The 20552-nt window shown below is 32.7% G+C and overlaps 1 protein-coding gene across 4 annotated transcripts in view; it reads right to left on the reverse strand.

The window, feature by feature from the left end:
• The window catches only part of DNAJC13 (DnaJ heat shock protein family (Hsp40) member C13), a 108231-nt gene that overhangs the window by 60734 nt on the left and 26945 nt on the right, over positions 1-20552 (reverse strand). For all 4 annotated transcript variants that reach the window (XM_023529553.1, XM_011370305.2, XM_023529591.1 and 1 more), the window contains 15 exons: positions 18017-18092; positions 17043-17192; positions 16566-16607; positions 13702-13902; positions 11404-11610; positions 11218-11313; positions 10778-10869; positions 7343-7509; positions 7153-7232; positions 6900-7069; positions 6357-6456; positions 4744-4851; positions 3909-4064; positions 2459-2515; positions 119-240 (listed from right to left, as the gene is read on the reverse strand). In XM_023529553.1, coding sequence (XP_023385321.1) covers positions 119-240; positions 2459-2515; positions 3909-4064; positions 4744-4851; positions 6357-6456; positions 6900-7069; positions 7153-7232; positions 7343-7509; positions 10778-10869; positions 11218-11313; positions 11404-11610; positions 13702-13902; positions 16566-16607; positions 17043-17192; positions 18017-18092 — 1824 coding nt within the window. The remainder of the gene's footprint in view (positions 1-118; positions 241-2458; positions 2516-3908; positions 4065-4743; positions 4852-6356; positions 6457-6899; positions 7070-7152; positions 7233-7342; positions 7510-10777; positions 10870-11217; positions 11314-11403; positions 11611-13701; positions 13903-16565; positions 16608-17042; positions 17193-18016; positions 18093-20552) is intronic.

The following is a 20552-nucleotide window of genomic DNA, read 5'->3' on the forward strand; positions in this document are numbered from 1 at the left end:
CAAACAAAAACAACGAAACATTTGTATAATCCAAACACTTATTCAGTTTGTTTTATGTAATTACTGAGTTCATTCTCTAAACAGCAAGTTAATTTACAGTAAATTAAATTTAACCTACCTATTTGTAAGCATCCTTTGATCTGAGCTTATGGTAAACATCGCAGTATGCAAATGTCGAGGTAAGGCACCTTCACTTAGGGCAAGCTCCTGCATTTTTGTAGCAATTTCCTTGTCACCTTCCTTTGGAAAAAGGGTAAAATGATCCCTAAAGCAGCAATCTAAAGCAAGCTATCCTAATTTTGTAAAATTGATTTTACATCTCTAGATAAAATAATCATTCAGTACACAATAAAACTTAAAAATGTACTTTCGATTACTCTCAAAACGACACAGGTGAGCAGTAGTATACATAATTTTAAAAGTATTATTTGCCTTTAGAATGAAGTTTAAATATTTCCAAATTTCCTATAAATTAAACTTTACTTATTAATTAAGCAAAGGTTTATTCCCTGAGTACATAATTAGCCAACAAAGGGGAGAGGTAACACAGGGAAATTGCCAATTTCTACCAAAGGCATCTGCAAATCTGCCTTGCTTTTGTTATTAATAGTATATTAATTTTCATAGTAAATACAATTCTTTATTTTTTTTAAAGAATGATGTGATATAAGAGTAATTCTTTTAATTCTGATTTTACTTATATGGACTCAGTTTGGCAACAGGATAGAACAGATAGAACACCTAATCAAACTAATTATAGAACTATAAATTAAGCAAACAAATGTGATATTTAAGACAACTGTCGAAAATTAAAAATGGTTACAATGTTACTAAAAAAAGTATAAGTATATAGTACAACTGAATATGTACATATGTCATTTGGATAAATATGTAGTATATATATGAACATATATATATAGTATGTATACATACATATATCATTTAGAACAGTAAACAGTGTAAGAGGAAATTTTAAAAATGCCAATAATAGCAGTTAACTATAGATGGTAAAAATACAGATGATTTATTTTTATTTATTGTGTATTTTTTCTGAACATCCCAATGTTTCTTCAAAGATCATATAATGCTTTTACAATCAGAAAAAATATTTCAAGATACTTGTCAAGATTTCAGTGTAAATAAATAATATTATCGTTACAAAGACATCAGCTTTTGTCACTAGCTATGAATCTGACATATATGGTTTGTACTGAAGCCAAAAGTAGGCATTTTGGTTATACCTGGCACTCAATAAATACTTCTGAATTAATGGCAATACAGTGGTGGAGCAGTGTCAGGGATACACTTTTGTTTGGTCTCTTAATCCTTACTGTCCTTGGCTACTGCAAGCTCTGTAAATGAGAGATGTGGTACTTTGGAAGCTAAAATGAGTATAGAACTCATTAGCTAGAGGGAAAATTAGCCTTTAGTTGTATATACACAATAAAAATACAAATAAACTTTTGATGTTCTACCAGCTTAATTCCTTAATTCCTAAACAGTTACTTAAGAGTATGCTAGTTCTGTGCTTATTATTTAGCTACACGTTATATTTATGAGCTACAATTGCCAAGTCTTTTGATAAATGGGGCACTCTTACATTTTATCCAAATTACTACATGAAAACAAAAGAATACAAGAATTCAAAAGCCATTTAGACTGAAGTCAAATAACTTTGATGTTCTACCAGCAAGTTATATATAATTTTTAACAGCTACTCAAGAGTATACTAATTCTGTGCTTACTATTTAGCTACATGTTATATTTATGAACTACAATTGCTGATTGTTTTTGATGAAAAAGGCGCTCTTACATTTTATCCAAATTACTACATGCAGCAAAAGAGTACAAGAATTTAAAAGTCATTTAGACTAATGTCACTGTAAACATCCAGTAAGCAAGTTGACATTCATAGCCACAAATCGCAACTTCTAAAAAACGAAGGTAAACCAACTATTTTGGAGAAACAATATCCTGATTCTGACGATACCATGTCCTGTTCTCTTAGAGATTAATTACAAATGCACTTTAGCATGAGGAACTAATATTTAGTTCTGTTCTTATTTGATACCACTTTGCTATAAACTGAAACACCATTGACAGATTTCTATGTAACTTCAGTACCTGAAGATTCCAATACCACCACCACCAACTCCCCCCCCAAAAAAAACAAGGAAAAATTCTAACTTTTAATTCTTTTTAAATAAAATAAATAATTTAGGAATAGCAAGATTTATTTGCTCTTATCTCACTTAAGAACTTAAAACTTAGTTTATTACTGCAAATTGTTTCTGCAATTCATTGTAAATGAATTTCTGAATAAAGATTTAAAATTACTTTCCTCACAAAGAAAAACTGCACATTTCCCATAAAAGATTTAAAGGTAATTTTGTCAGCTTCAATTAAAATAGCCAATCAACATTCAACTAAGTTTAAAATTTTAAAATTGTTCTCTTACCTCTATTATTGCCTTCATAACCAATCCAGCTCCCTTTATAATTGCCATGGAAGGATGCTTTAAAATGGGGTGGGGGGTGGGGCGAGGAACGTACCACAGAATAAAATAATTTTATTCCAACATATTTAGTTTTTGCTTTTAAAGAAGATACATAATTTAATAAAAGTATAAAACATAAAATTAATAAAGAATATATCTCAAAGTCAGATGAGTTTGGTTAAAAATTTTAGGTATTCTTACAATATATCGCAATATATCGTCTTAGAGATACTAAAACAGAGTTTACAGTAATAGGAAATAGCTCACACTTATTTGAATAATATGTATTATACTTATTTGAATAAATATCAAGCAATGTTATTAAAAATAGGAACTGACATTTATAAGTTAATATAAAATATCACACACACGTATATAATAAATACTACAGTATCATACTGCTGGGGTGTTAGGTAGATATGAGCAACTAGGGAATGAAAGCCCCTCCCAAAGACCTCCCTAAGTACCTCTCTGGAACACTCATTTTATGGTTATAAATTACCCCTACATCCTAAGGTTCAAAGGAGTGAAGATCCATAAACTAGTGGCTGGTTCAATATAGCCACAAGCGTTTGTGCAGTCAGTCCTACACTAACCTTATGCTCTTAGCCTCATTACACCATCATTATAATATCATGCCTATGCTCAGAAGTTCATGAATCTAATTATAATAGCCTGAATTCTGGGTAACCGCATGTGCAGTAGGCAGAATGCTATATAACAGCTAAATATCAATCAGAATGACCTCACATGCCAATCATCGAGCATCATCCTCGTAACATCCCATCACAGCCCTATCTAATATAATACAGACTTCCCCACTTCTGAGGCTTTACAGCCCTCTTCACTGTAACCTGCCCCTCCCTTGGAATATACTTTAATTATACCTTTTGTTTCCAGTCTTCTCTGACATAGCCCATTTCTCTCTTGAAATGTATTTTAATAAATCTTACTTTTTCTAAATCTTGCTGATCAGTAATTCTTTATTGTGTTGGCGAAAAGAACCGAGGTACCCTTCAGTGCTACTGAGGTGATGGTGGATTTTAAATCACCCCAATGGTAACAATATGAAATAATATTTTAAATTGCTTATAAACAGTCCTGCTAAAGATCATCTTATTATTTGAGAATTTGTAAAGACAAGGGAACTTTGGGCCTACCGCAGGAAAAAAAATGAGTTTTTCATCACTTAAAGATGAAAAAGATGGGTGACAGCGTCAAAAAGTGATTAAAAGCCATTGACAAAGCTCTACATGAAATATCAAAAGTCTGTGGAATTAATGTCCTAATGTGATCATGTATTTATCAACATTACTATAGGATCACACAAGCAATATTTTAAAAACAAACTGAACCAAAAAGTGGTTCTCTTAGATTAGTTCTTATCTGATAAGAAAATATAAGCTCTTACCTGAAAGAGTTTAAAGAGGGTTCTTCCATTGGATGCTACCATTTCTAAGAGCATATCAAACTGCTGCCCTTCTGTTGTCTCACTATATGGAGCACAGAGGGCAAAAGTAAGGAAGTCCAAGAGTGAACTAATAACCAGGGCACCGGTCCCATGATCCTGAAACAAAGTAACATTACCTTACTCAGGATAGAGAGCTTCATTCAAAATATAGCAATAATGTGTTTCCTTCTATTATTCTATGTTAGAAGTAAACATTTAATTTCTCAACAAGAGGTTCGAAGTTTGAAGTAGTACTTGTTTTCCTAATGTAGCAAACTCGTTGCTTATCATCTCAAAAGGAAAATAATTAAAATTAAAATTTCGAGAGAATAACGAAGAGTCCTCAAACATCTATAACTAAAGTTATTGTAAATTTGTATTAAAAGCAATCACTGACAATACTTGCAAAAATCTGGCAATTTGATCATGTTCCTTCTAATAAGATTTCATTGACTGCTTGTCTCCAATATTGTTAACCAGTGATTGAAGAACAAAGATTAGGCTTAATTTTTTTTTTTTAGAAAGGCTTATTTCATAATGATATTTTAATAGAAAGACAAAATATCAAAAATCTGAAATATCATTATAAAAATCTAAAGGCATTACAATCCATCCCTCCTAGATGAATGGATACAGTCCTAATATGGAAAATTTATTATTAGTGACCAAACTGAACTGTGACCAATACTGACCAAAGTTAGGGGCTATAATTAAAAAACTGTTCATGTTGCAGTTCTGGAATACTTTTCAATAAAGTATGGTATCTATAATTACAACAAATTTAATTACAACTTACCACATGGGAATTAAATTTCTCCAGTAAGTTTTCCAGAAACTTCTTTGAAGAGAGAAGAGAAGCTTTGTTTAGCTGTTCTTGTCTTAAGTCATAGTCATCATGCATGGGCTATTGATTAAAAACAGTGATAATTCATGAGCACTCTCATGTGCTGGCATCACACAAAAGTCATTTATAAAGCATATTCATTAAACACAGAAAGAATTGATAAGAGAAGGAGACGAAAGTAATGATTTCCCTGGGGGTCTGATGAGACTTCATAATTTACCCACCAAGTTACTGTGGGTAGTACTGCATGGGGTACTTTCGCAAAAGTCAGAAAGCTTCTCACAAGACAAATGACACCCATTCCTGCTTCCTCAATTTTATAATTTAAATTTGAAATAAAACTTAGCATTGAAAAGCAAGTACTAAAATTCATAGCAAATATTTGTCTCAAGGTGATTATCTTTTGACTCTTGGAATAACTGAGAGTAAAAAAGGATTCCAGAATGATAGTTAGGAATAAAGATAAAATCCTAATTCTGCTATTGGCTACATCTGACCTTAAACAAGGAAAGTTACTTTAACTCTTAGTCTCCTTTTCCTCAGCCATACTGTGGGAATGAGAGCATGTACTTGTCTCATAACACTGTTGCAAAGCTTAAGTGAGATAATTCATGTAAAACACGTAGCCCAAACCTAATGGGTAATGAGGGCTCAATGTGTTTGTTTCATACTACAGGTATTTCATGTTCTAGTTGTCCCATTAATTCTTTCAATGGATTTACTTGTAGTAATAAAAACAATAAAATTCACTTTTGAGAATAAATGCAAGGTGATTACTTTCGTTTGTTCTATGCCGCAAAGTTGCCTAAAACACTTTACATACAAATAAAGTACCATCTACTCTATACACCATTGAGTAAATCAGAAATTTCAGTTATACTGAACAATTGCTTTCCCCCCGCCAAACAAGTTGTCACCAAGTCGGACCTCTACTTCTCAAACAGCTTTCAAATGTGCCTTCTTTAGCCCCTATCCTACCTTGGCATCCTTACATGGTCTACCTGCCTCTGACTTTACCTGTGATCTACTCTCCACATAGCACCCTTGAACTTTCTAAAATTTAAACCTGATAGATTACTGCTCCCCTGGTGAAAAATTTTTCAGTTTTCTTACTACAGGGTAAAAATCTAGCTTCTTTGTCTGATACGAAAGGCTTTTTTATGACTAACTGCATGTATCTCTCTAGCTATAACTCGTAATCCTGTGCACCCCCAATACATATCTTATGAAAGATTAGCCTAGAATCTTTTATCTTCCCTTGACCACAAAACCAAAATTAAGTGCTGCTTTTGAGGCATTCCATGGTCTCTGCAACTTTTTATTGCACACATAAGCTTACCTTAATAAACTATCAGTGATTTCAAGGAGGGAAGGAGCTTTGCCTTAACATTTTTGTATGTCTATTATGTAGCACAGTGTCTATAAGATGTGCTAAACAAATGTTTACTTGAATAAATAAATGGTTATAAGAGCAATTTAGGAAATACAGAAACACTGAATTTCATTGGTAAAATGGGTTTGTGGAAATTTAAATCATCAGCTGATTTAAGAAAAACACTACTTACACACATGAGAGCACAGAGCATATCAACAGCTGCATGGATTACTCCATTGTGGTTCCTCTTGAGTGCTTTTACTACCTTCACTCCCAGACGCTCCCGAAACCTTGTGGGGGAAAAAGTATATAATAGCAATATCAGAGCATTATTCTATTATTTCATTCTTAAAATGTAATATAATAAGTCATCTTAAGTTTCCATTGCATTACTGAAGTGATTATATATTTTGAATCCCGCTTCTAGAACATACCAGTTTTCGTAACTTACTTTCTTTGAAGGGGAAGACTTTATGGTTAATTAAAACTAAAAGACATGTAATTTCCCATTAGAATTAACTAAAACAAGAGTCAGTAATATTACGGGCGAGTATGATACCAATATCCCCCTTCGGTTCCACTCATCTTTCTTTTTTTCCTCATGAATAAAAACTACCATATCACCATATAAAAGTTATCAAGCTCGGTCAGCTATAAAGAGGTAAATTGTTGATTATTTGTTTTGAATTGTTCAAATTCTCTAAAAGAAGGTATGTTTCAGGAGACAACTTACTTTGGAAGCTGAGTAAAGGCTAGAAAGCCAGCTTTGGAAGCCACAAGCCTCCTCACAGCCTGGAACTGACTCTCAAGTTCTGCATTTGAAGCAACAACATCTCCCTCTTGAGACAATAATGCCGTTATGGCATTATTGATCAGTTTTTCTTTGTTTTCTGAGAAGAGACCCTAGGTGAACACAGATTATTTCAAAAAAGTTTCCATACCGAAAGTTAATGACAATGAACAAATTAGGATACAATTTATCTTACATCCTGTGTCACTGCATGCAGAACTCCGCTATATGAAATATTAGCATTGAACCTGAATACAGCATCTGCAAAGTTGCCATCTGTAAGGAGATGAAAAGGTCCAAAAAGATTTAGAGACCTGCATTCTTAATTCTTAAATTATTAGTCATTAGATAGATAGAAATGCAATTATATTTAAATCAATACTTACTTGGAGGTGTAGCCAGGAATCTAAGATGAAGGCTCTCTACTTCCTCATCTACAGGCATGCTGAGTAACCCCCATCGTTGACCTTTATGGGTTGATGTCATTTTTACACAAACGTCTCTGTTACCAGAGGCTCTTACTCCATCCAGCAAACTTGCTAATAAGGAATCTCTAAGTAAGGTTAAAAATAAAAAGGTTTTAAAATTGATAACTAAGGAGAATTTTGATTCAGAATGCAATACAGGCCCTTTAGCAGGTAACCTGTTCAGGTGGGCATTCTAGGTACAATGGGGAGTACAAAAGAACGGGCTTTAGGAGAAAGCCTAGTGTTTCAATACTAGCCTCTTCACCTTGCTGTCACCTATCTTGTATAAGTTGAGCACAGTAGCTTTACTGTTTTTCTGCTATTTCCTTAAGATTATTTTTAATAGTTTTACTGAGGCATAACTTAAAAATCACAAAATTCACCCAATTAAAATACACAGTTTGATAATTTTTAGTAAACTTATACAGTTGTACAATCATCACCACAATTCAGTCCTGGTAAAATTCTATCACCCCAAAAAGTTTCCTTGTGCCCATTTGCAAAAAAAACTCCCCAGGCAACAACTATTTGCTTTCTATCTATATAGTTTTTCACCAAGAGATAAAAAGAGAAACCACAGGCTGGGAGAAAATATTTACAAAAGACATCTGATAATGGACTATTATCCAAAAATATATGAGAAACTCTTAAAATTCAACAGTAAGAAAAACAATCCAATTTAAAAAAATGATCCAAAGTTCTTAACAGAGACTTTGCCAAAGATATACAGATGACAAATAAGCATATGAAAAGATGCTCTCCATCACATGACATCTGGGAAATGCAACTTAAGTCAACAGGTGAGATACCACTACATACCTATTAGAATGGCCAAAATTTGGAACACTGACACCACCAAATGCTGACAAGGATGTGGAGCAACAGGAACTCTCATTCGTTGCTGGTGGGAATGCAAAATGGCACAGCCACTTTTGGAAGATGGTTTGTCAATTTCTTAAAAAACTCAACATCCTCTTACTGTATGATCCAGTGATCATATTCCTTTGCATTCACCCAAAGGAATTAAAAACTTACGCCCATGCAAATCCATGCAGTGATGTTTACAGGTGTTTTATTATTCAGAATTGTCAAAACTTGGAAGCAACCAAGATGTCATTCAGTAAGCGTGAACAGAAAAATAATTCAGACAATGGAATATTATTCACTGCTAAAAAGAAATGAGTTACTTGGCCATGAAATGACATGGAAGAAAGTTGAATGCATAAAACTAAGTGAAAGAAGCAAATATGAAAAGGCTACAAATTGTATGATTCCAACTATGACACTGGAAAATGCAAAATTACAGAGACAGTAAGGTTTGCCTTACTGTCAGTATGGGGATGGGAAGAGAATGAATTTCAGGCAGTGAAACTAGTCTGTGTGATACTATAATGATGGATATATGTCATTATACATTTGTCCAAACTTATAGGTTCATCAGTTGTAACAAATGTACTACTCTGGTGGGAGATGTTTATAATAGGGAAGGCAACGCACATGGAATTTGGGGGAGGTGAAGTAGCACTTATATGAGAAATCTGTGTACCTTCTCTTCAATATTGCTGTGAACCTAAAACTGCTCTAAAAAATAAAGTCTATTTTAAAAAAACTTCAGAAATTAAATCATAATATGTAGTCTTTTGTGTATTGCTTATTTAACTTATTGTATGTTTTTAAGATTTGGCCCTTTTTATTGCTGAGTATTCCATTGTGTAGATGCACAGTATTTTTGCCTATCCATTCACTAGGTAATGTATACGTGGACTGTTTCTAGTTTTGGCTATTATGAGTAATGTTATGAACATTTACATATGTGGGCATGTTTTCATTTCCCTTAGGTAGAAACGTATAAGTCAAACTGCTGAGTCATATGTTTGATCTTTTACAAAATTGCCAAACTGTTTCTCAAAGCAGTTTTGTTATTTTACATTCTCGACAGCAATGTATGAGAGTTCCAGTTTCTCCACATCCCTGCCAACAACTGGCACTGCTAGTTTTTTGATGTTACCCATTTTAGTGGCTATGTAGGAGTTTTAATTATCTTTTCCCTAGACTTACATCTTTTCAGGTGTTTATTTACCACTTATATATCTTCTCTAGCAAGGCATCTATTTAAATCTATTATCCATTTATTATTGTTTTGTTTGTTTGCTTGTTTGTTTAGTACATAGTTATAAGAGTTCTTTATATATTCTGGATGTGAGCCCTTTATCAGCTATATGTTTTCCAAATATTTTCTCCCTGTCTGTGGCTTATTTCTTTTAGTTAATGGGCAGTTTTAAGTTTTGAACAAAGTTTAATTAGTCAAATTTTTTCTTTTATAATTGTGCTTTTGGTATTATATCTAAGAAATCTTTTCCAAATTCAAAATCACAAAGAAATTACTGCACTTTCTGAATGTAAGCTTTACTTGTAATAACAGAACCTTCTTCCTAGTACTATCATTAAAATTCATCAATATAATGTACATAAAGCTACATAATAGACATGACAAACTGTAAGTATTGAGATCCTTCCTCTGACTGGAACATCTGCACTATTTTTCAGAAGTTCTCTTCCTTCAATTCAGGACAGGAAAAAATACAACCTTTTGCTTAAGATACCATTTTGTTGACTTTATATCAAAAGCTTTCTAAGGTAAGAAAGTTACTAGTCATACCACAGAAAGTGAAAAACACTTCAATAAGGTTATATTACAAACAATGGCAAAATGTACATAACTGTTTCAACTAAGTTTTAAAAACAGATTAAGTCTCTATCTATTTACTGAAAGAACTGCTTGGAATGTAAACACTGCTAATCCCATGACAATGGCTTAGTATATAAAGGGAGATACAGTCATTTACAGAACAGAACAGCACAGCACAACACAAGGTAAGTATGTTTAGCTTACAGGAGGAGTTTATGAGCTATAGCATCTCACAGGTTTGTACTCAACAACCAAGCCACAGTAATATAAACATATGAATATTCTACTGGAAAATTAGTAATTAGCCTAATAAACTAACATAGAAAAGTAACTTCGAGTATAGTATTTAAAGCAACTTGCTACTTTAAATATCCAACAATTTAACAATGAAAAGTAGTAGTTGCTATTTTAAAATATGCTTTAAAAGCTTATGCTTCCGAAACACTTTATTTTCATCATTTCATTTAAAATCAAGTCACCATTTTTATATTCTCTTTAGGAATTTGACAACTGAATGAAAGTCATTTAAACATACAATAAAATAATGTCTTTACCTAAATTACATAATTTAAAGTTCTGGATTGTAAATTTGTTTTCCCTCTTTGATAGAGCACTGTGCTTTGCACATAATAGACTCTCAAAAGCTTAATGGATTTAAAAAATACCTCTCTGTTGAAGAATACTTCCGTATTTGCCCTTTTATAAATTCAATGGTAAAAAGTTGTGGATTTTCTGAGTCGCAAACCAATGCAAATACCTAATAAAGACAAAAAACAAGTTCATCAAAAGATGTTTAGTTTGATTGTATTTTGTTAGAAAAACCACACATCATCTTTTACGAAAGTTGATTATTTAAAAATGTAATGTTTACAATATCAAAATTTCATATAATTATTGAATAAAAAGTTCCATTCATTATATATGTGGAAAATAAATTTTGAAATATTCATTGTTCTAAGGTCAATAAATAATGTGAAGAATTAAAAATATATATTCTTCCTGTTTCTCATTCTTCAAGCATGAAAAAATATTATAATAGAAAGAAATTTATTCTACTTTATCAATGGGAAGAAATCTCATTTAAGCTAATACTGATGGGACTTACTTCTCCTAATGGCTTCAATGTTGCAATATTATAGGTTGCTGGATCCCGTTCTACTAAACATGTTTCTGTAAGCGCTAGAACTCTTTTTACAGGTTCCTTTAAACAAAATCAAGACATTAAAAAGTTATCAAAGAAAAATGTCATAATCAGATGAACAAACTTTTATCTTTAACACATGGGTCTTACCGAATGTCTAGGAGATATTTTTTGGACTATGAACTCTGCTAAAGATGTGATGGATTCATCAGTGCTGTATTTTCCAAAGCGGAGATTCAAATATTGCTCAAATTCTAAAGGTTCTTTTCTGATCCGCAGTGAAATACCTATGTAGTTGCCAGCATGATCTATTGCACTTTTTATAATTTCTTCTCTTTGCTCTGATGCAAACAAATGCTGCACAAATTTTGAAATTTAAAAAGTCAGGGTTGAAATATGTAAAATGTAGCCATATTGAATCAACTCATAGAAAAGAGACTGAAGTAGCAATTCTAGAGGAAAAAAAGGTAGTAGATATCATCATAGGTAAATAATCAATGTGTTGTGGTAGAAACACTATAACTAAATTAAAATCACACGGTCTGAGATACAGAGCCTTGCAAATAACTCACTGAATGGAAATTATAGCTACTCACAGTCTGGTTCTCATCACCATGTGGAAAATAGCACTCTGGAACTTTCAAAAGGGTCCCTAGGGACTCCAGCCAAGTCCAATGGGAATGGTGAGTAGTATGTGGGCAGGATTCCAGTTTCAACTAAGGTAGCTATGATTTAATCTGTTTTCACAGTGGGCCTTCTTAAAAGATTACCTTGAAGAATGTTTAAAATGTATACAAGTCATTGGCCCATAGATGTTGCAAACCAACCCTCAGGAGTGTATTTATAAAGGTTAAGAATAAGGTATTGCTACTTGCATTCAGTGCCTGGAGACCAGAAATACTAAATGTCCTGCAAAGGGCAGAAGAGTCCCACACAAGAAAGAACTGTCTTGTCCAGAATACCGAAATCTCACCTACTGAGAAGCACTGGATAGGATCATGTTTTAAAACCTGATTTTATTCCCAGCAGCTTATCACAGTCACTATGGATCAGAAGGTACCAGATACAGATTTCCTGAATGAATCTGTCACGTTACTATACTTGTAGTGAATTAATTCATTTTAACTAGTGTCTTTTAAAAGGCAGGGAGTATGTTTAGAAAGCAGATGATTAAAATCAAAACTGCTTGATGCCATTAAGCAATAAAATATGTTGGCAATTGAGAAGTATCAGAATTCTCATCCTTAATATTTACCATATGTACTGTAAGGCTTGGTTGAATTACTGTGATACAGTTACTCTGTTAAGGTCTGCAGGGCCATAGTTTTCCACCAAGGGATTAATCATTACAAACTTCCACTGCCCAGGAAAGAGACAAGGCTTTGGACAACAACACTACCATAGCAAGCTTTTAGGCTGCTTTTGGGTGGGAGAGGGAACTAATTTTCTCTTTGGGTCTTCATCTTTTGGGTCTAGATTCAGAGGTAACATGTGTTCTCTTAGATGAGGGACACTAGGATGGCACCCATCACCTGGATAAACAGTGAAATTTAGGATGGAAAAAGGCTTATAAAGCTCTGAAGAACTAATATATTTTGTAAATCATATTGTTTGCCTCCCCTTTCATTCTCTTTACTTTCTTTTTGCTACTCTATAGGCTCTTATGTATTTAAAAGTTTCAGGCTCGCCCTGGCTCTGCTACCCAGAGTAGTATAACTTATGTACAGAACACTAAATCTTGGAGTACTCTACCCAGGCCACTGAGGTAGCTATAGGAATTAAAATTCTCAAGAGACAGCTCAGCTGAGCCTCTCTATGTGGACTCTCTCTACTGCTCATCTTGGAGGTGCAGAGTTTCATTAAGGAAGGCGGGACATTTCTTATAAAAAGATGGTCATCATCTATAGCTCAGCTTCTAGTACTGGTTAACAAACAGGGTCTCAGCATCTTAAATAGCTTCTGCTATACTCCACAATTTACGTATAATTCATAATTTCAAGACAAAAACATGCAATGAATTCCAAATTTGAAGTTTCAATACTCAGATTTCAGATTACAAACAGCTGAGGAAAGACTATAAAAATAAGAGACTTTAAATTACTTTCACAAAGAAAGCTTAGAAACTTTCAAGACATCAAAACTAATGAAAATAAAAATTCTATCATTTATTGAACACTAAGCCATACATTCTGCTAAACATTTTACATAAATTATCTCGCCTGATTCTCAAAAAAAAAAAAAAAAAAAAGACATGTATATCACTCTTCTCATTTTAGAGATCTTCAAATTGGGATTCAATTGGGATTCTTTGATATCAAAACCTAAACTCTTAATATCACACTTCCTCCCAAAGGAATCACATGAAATTTCAAAATGAAGTGTCAAAACTCTGCTTTCCTTCAAATGGTCATGCCCCTTTTTAAATAACTCTTTAAAAACAGCACTTACCAATCTACTAAATCCTCCATAAAGTATACAAAATCCTCCTTGATAATCAGAGAGATCTACAAATCCTTCAATATTTCTATAGTCATAGGAACAGAGGACTCTATTGGTTGCAGGATTAATTTGGTCAAAGCCTCCAGGAGTTACTTCCAAGATAACAGGTTTTCTTGTATCACTCCAGTGATGCTTATAGCAGTTATATCTCTAGAGGAAAATAATATTAATTTTAGGTTCATATATATACACTTACCATAAAATAAAGTTACATTTAATGTGTCGGTTATTGACGAAACAACCAAAAATCTGAACAATACTATAAATATTTAGAGCTAATATCCAAAATGTTAAAGACATTAATTTTAGCTATTTGGAGGTTTGTGTTTATTTAATTAAGAATGTTCACTCCAACTGAAGACAATATGTCCTTTTTAAATTAAGTTTGGGGTTACAATACTTTGCAAAAACAATTTTAAGTCACTTTTATGCAAATCTATAGGAAGAAAAAAGAAATCCTCAACAGAAATGTTATTCTCAAAGAGTTTTATTGGGAAAAAGATTTCAACTTTTGTTGATGGATTCTTTTAATTTAGATCCAGGAAAGAGCTAAGTCACATTTTGGGGAAGTTAGAGTATTCAGTTTAAACAATCTGAACTATCCAAGATATTAATATAGATTTTCTTTCTACATACACAGAAGCTGAAGCCTCAGTTTCACTTTAGGCTTTTCTAATCACACCAGTGGAAAGTTACCTTCAGAAGTTTGATCTTATTAGCAAGTAAAATTCCATTTAGACCAAAACATTCTTTTGTAAGTTAAAGTACCTAGTATCAGAAATGACTAGAACTGTCAACATTCATTTACTACCCAGTTTTAAATTCTTAAAAAGAAAAAAGGGCTTAGTGGAGGCTGCTAAACAAAATTATATGATACAGAAAAAAGAATTTAAAAGACAAAATGAAGCAAAGAGAATATAAGGATAACAAAATGTCAGATGTGAAATGAATATCCCCTTGCCCATCCAAAAAGTCCACAATTCCCTACCCTTCAATATGAGGAAAATTAAATGGTTAAGGTAAAATTAAATGGGTTGCTCAAGAGTACAACTATTTCTTATTATGAAATAAGAGGGAAATTCTCTCGTGGCTGTTCAGAATAGAGTGTTAGGCATTAAATAATAAACACCTCCACTAACATCCCAATACTAAACCCAGCTATGAGGTTCACAGGATCATATGACATCAAGGCCCCTCGGCATTATTGATCGATAGCATCATACACATTATAGTTCCATAAAAGGAATTCTGCAGAAAGACAATAGGGCCTGCATAACCCAAGAATGTATTTAGAGACTTGATTTCCAAACTGAAGGATGAAGCTGTGCCATACCTCTCCAGGAGTGGGGGTAAAAGGAAAGCCACAAAAATGGTGGTGCTTTTCCAAACTATGCCTATTTACATGCCCGATCCACTATGCAGGATATTCTACATTCTTTCTAGCAGATAATCAACTGTCATAATGAGATATGCTCAATGGAAACAAATCATTATCCCTCATGACTGTGGAGGCTATGAAAGAGAAACCTGAGATTTAGAGTATATCTAGGGGCAATTTGGAAGGTCTGAAAACCAAATTCAGCTTATGCAAGAGTGTTGTTTAGCCAGCACAGCATCTGGGGGAGGAGGAGATACCACTTATTTCTGATATAAAATCAGGCAGACTGTCTTTCAGGCAATCTTCTAGAGATACTGTTTCCACCACAAAGTTTTGAAAAGTATTAAGTTGCTGAAGTTAACTGATATAGAAAGAAACTTATCAACAGAATCTATTAGTATGCTTTTGGAATCAGTTTTTTTCCAAACAGATGAGACATGCTGAAAACTCACCTGCAAAAATAAAATAAGCATACCAAATTATGATTTATAGAAATTTGTCTGTGGTTTATCAGCAACAAGAAACAAGCAGCTTGCCAACTGCCATTAAACTGTTTTAAATGGCTCCTGGGCAATCAGCCACTTGCTTGAGTTGAGATCATTAAGACTCTGGGATGCCGAAACATGCAGTAGAACATCCATAGAAAGGATGAGAGCTTTAAAAAGACAGGAAAATGGCACTGCCAGTGTATCAGAATTCGGTTCCTGCCTTTTGTCAGAAGCCAGAGTTCTGAACAATACTATGAGTTTAGGTATTATTCTGCCCCCTGTAACTTCCCAATTGTAAAAGCATACCATCTCATGGAAAAAAATTCAATATTTCAAGGGACTGAAAAAAAGAATAAACTCCCATTTCCCATCCTAGAAATCTCTGATTTAGTTTAAATGCTGCTGTAATATTACTAGGAAAAACCTGGGGAAAGTTAAGAAGATTCTAATAAGTAACCATGACTTCCCCAAAGATGTCAGCATACCATGTAAAACTTACCATTCAGATCCACTCTAAGAACATACAAGATATACTCAAACCTTACAACTGTAATACTTCTAAAAAAGGAAACTCCTACAACAAACGAATATTGCCATGTTCTAACAACTATTATCAGCAGTACAATGCTTACTGTTGCTGTGTTGAATACTGAATAAAGACTGCTTGAATGGCAATAGGGTTGTTTTTAATGCTATATAGTTCTCTGCCTGAAAATTTTCCCAATTATCGGCATTAGCAGCCGTAAATCTAATTCTTCATATTTGCATTTCCTGTGAAACTACATTCACTTCTTTATCACGTAGTTATCAGGATACATTAAAATTGTTTTCATTTTTACCCTTTAGCTTTGCCAGAAAAGGAACACAGAGATCGTGGAATGATTTTTACAATAAAGGACAATAGCTGAACAAATAAAAATAGATATTAATAAATGTTAGATACTTGCCCTTCCTGTGATTTTTCCTTCTGAAAAATCAGTTCTAAATCTCTGAAAGAGAAAGCAGAACGACAGTTAATGAACAGAGCAGAAGGGAAGAATCACAGATCAGTCCTTTCTATCCAGAATACGCAAAATTCCAACTTGTAAACTTGATATAAAAAAAAAAAATGTTATTAAAGGTATTGTTTAAGGATATTTAATAGAGAATGCGTGGAACGTTTTTGAAAAACAAGATAATTAAACATATACCTGTTTTGTTCTGTATATACACTTAAAAAGACTAAAATCTATGAAACATACAGGGTTTTTGAGTCTTTCAGTTAGAGAAAAGTGAAAGTTTTACAGTGTCGAGTTAAAGGTCAATAAGAAAAAATAAGCATCATGGGAACAGAGGCTCAGAACATTAATATCTGTGCTTTAAAAAACTTTCTTTTTTTTTTTAAATAAGAGAAATTTAGTTTATTAACATGAAACTGTTCTTACCAATGCTTCTGTAAGAAGTTCTGTTCTGTGCTCTGTAGAAAATTTTAAAGTTTCTGACTTCTTTCCACTGCCTTTACGAAATGTGAGGTTGAACTCCGTTCCTTGTCCTTTTCCAACAGGGCTGATACTGCAAATGTCTCCATAAGGCCACTAACAAAAGAAAGGAATTCTCTCAACTGGTGCTATAAGTTTGACAATTATTTTCACTACTTCAATTTCACAGTCACTGATTAAATGAGAAAAATTTTACAAAACACCAAGGTCTAGAGAAGTTATATCTTATAGTAATTCTATAACAAATTCTTTTAAAAGTTTTCAGTCATTAGAGACAATTAAAAAAAAAAACCCATCTGTATTCCAATTTTAATGATTAATGACATTAATCCAAAACAACTAAAAAACAGAAGTGAAACAAATTGGGGAATAAATTTTATGACTACCTGTAAATCTGTTAAAAACAAAAAAGGGATCTGTAAAATATGCCTAATTTCAAATTAAAATAAACTAGAATACACACACACACACACACACACACACACACACGTTTACTTATCCATGTCAGGTTAGTCTTGACTTTATAATCAGTAATCTTCCATGATAAGTATTTTCTGACCACTGCACTTGTAATTGTACTTGTGACATGTTTGCCTGTGTCATGGTAACATCATAACTTTTAAAATTATAAAGAACTAATTTACCAATTTTACATAAAAGAGATGACTATAATCTATAATAACATATCAAAAAGTTATACCATTTAGGGCCTAGAAATAAGTACATTGTCTTCCTATCCCCTTCTATTTACTTATTTTTGGTCCTGAGCACTGAGCATTATATAAGCATATCGATCTCTTTCGGACTTGACATTTCTATCCTAAAGTACTGATTTCAGACCAGGGGTTATGGTTCATGTCCTGGCTTTTAAAATTCAAATGGTGTTCAAACGAACACCTAACAGCTTCTAATATAATTACCTGATTTGTTACTTCTAAAGTATTGGGATTATATGTAGTAATCGCATGGGTTCCAACTGAAAAGACACGCTTATACCTACAAAGGAAAATGTTTGAATTTAGTCTTAAAGAAACATTTTATAAGAAAATATATATGATTTCAACACAAAAGGAGCATTTCAATAAATAAACAAAATGTGTTAACTGATTAATGGTGACAAAATACAGCTTCGTTTTATATTCTCACATTTTTTAAACACTCTAAAATATAATTGGTATTAAAACCCAGCCACCACTCATTTACTGTGAACTAGTAAGATCCTTAAATAGAAAAGTACAGTCAATGTAAGCAATCTTGAGGACCCCAAAAGATTCTAAATGGAAAAATTTTATCTCAAAAAAAAAAAAAAAAAAGACACTGCACACTAATAAGTCTTTCAAAATATTCTTTTAAGAAAGCCATGACCTGACACTGGTCAGTCACTGCCATATTCTGGAATCTTAATCATTTCTATCTAAGCGAATACCTATTACATTTAAGTGTTGCAATTTTATAGAAGTAGGAAGCCTATACCACAGACAAGCAATTTTCACTTCTCGCTTCACTTCCTTCACTTAAAGTAACATATCAAGGAAAAAAAAACATTTGGATATCGTAACCCTTTAGAAGAGAGAGGAAAACACAATGATAAAGTGAAACTGCATTAGAAAAACATTTAAAACTGAAGAATTTGTTCTTTGTAAATAAAATAGGTAAAACATTAGCCAGTCTAAGAAAACATAAAAACAAAATTAAAAATAATTTATAAACATACAGAAAAAATAAAAAATGAAGTGTGTAAATCAATGCTAATAAATTTGAAAACTAAGAATAAATCACTGCTATATAGAAGAACTTTAGAAAGCTGCAAAGAATTATAGCCTAAAAGCACCAAGTCTCAAACAAGGAGATAAAACCTCCTTGTTTTAGGAGCAGGTTAAGTCCCATGCTTCTTAAATTGTTCCAAAAAACAAAGGGCAGCTTTTTAGTTCTTTTAGTATACTAAAATCTACTAAGACAACATAAAAAAAAGAAGAAAAATTCACCAATTTTTAAAAATTAATATTAGCTATAAGAATCAAGCAACATATTAAAATAATAATACATCATGCCCAAAGAAGGTTCATTTTAAGAAGAGTTTGATGTTAGAAAAATCTAGTAATATAATTGATCATATTTATTGAAACGTCTATGTGTATTTTAGTAAGAGATTTTTAAATGATCAAAGTGGATGTTAAATATAAACAAATGCCTTTTTTAATATCTATGAAGATCATGCTTTTCTTCTTTAAACTACTAATACAGAAAAAAGACATACATTACCTTAAACCAACAGCCATTATCAGACTCAAGCTTAACACACTAGAAATATTTCTATTAAGATCGAGAGAAATCTCTCATATTTTAATTTTTTAGTCTATTTTTTTCTAATCAGTACATTATATAATAAAAATGATAAGGTTATTTCCATTTGAGAAAAAATAATAGATTTTATTAATTTTTACCATATAATACAAGTATTTTTTTCCCTGCAGAATTTGTTTATTTTACTCTGGTAGCAAAAGTATAAAAATTAAATGCCTGAAATGTTCCAAATGTCAACTGATGTCACATTCCAAGTCTTAGGGGAGCTCAGTTAAGAAAATATATTTTGCAATTCTATATTAATCTCCTTCGTACAACTAAGCCCTTCTAACATCTTTCTCTTGTAACTTTATCATCTAGATTAGTGTTGTGCAAAAGAACTTTCCAAGATGATGGAAACATTCTACATCTACACTGTCCAATAAGGTAGCCATAAGTTACATATAGCTATTGAGCACTTAAAATGTGTCTAATGCAACTGAATTTTAACTTTTTTATTTAAATTATTTCTTTTAAATAGCCATATATTGGGAGAACACATTCTAGATCCTTCAACAAAAGAATCCTAGAATTATGTGTCCATTAGGCCCAAAGTACTGTCATGACTAGTAAACTCAGAGCTAGCTATCTTTCAGATATATACTAAACTCTAAAGCATTCCTTAAGAAGAAAGCATAAGAAAATTCTCAGAATTCCCTTCCATTCCCCTCTCTTTGCCTTCCCTTCTTCCATAAGAGCTCCCATGACTCTCTCCTCTAGAATGGCTATTGAACCTCCCTCTAAGGATAAGGCAAATGCATTTAGGTCATTTAAAACACTTCTATAGCAGCCCCAAACCTTCAAAGAATACCTAAAAAGCCCCCTCGGATATTAGATTTAGAGATTAAAATCTGAATGATCTCATAAGTCACAACACTTGTAACTTAAGTTTTTTAAATCTTTTACTAAGCCACTAATGTCCTAAGTCATAAAGAATAGACAAAGATTCCATAAATTCAGGGAGGTACAGGTCTTCATTATCTTAGAAACCCATAGTAGTACCCAGAACTGCATACAGAGATGCTCAATAAATGTCTGTCAAATAGCTAAATAGATCAATCTATCCAACGAGTCAACATGCATTCAAATCTATGATCCTCTGGTTTGCTCCTT

This window comes from Pteropus vampyrus, unplaced genomic scaffold (genome assembly GCF_000151845.1).
Source record: "Pteropus vampyrus isolate Shadow unplaced genomic scaffold, Pvam_2.0 Scaffold1, whole genome shotgun sequence".
In the NCBI taxonomy this organism is placed as follows: Eukaryota; Metazoa; Chordata; class Mammalia; order Chiroptera; family Pteropodidae; genus Pteropus; species Pteropus vampyrus.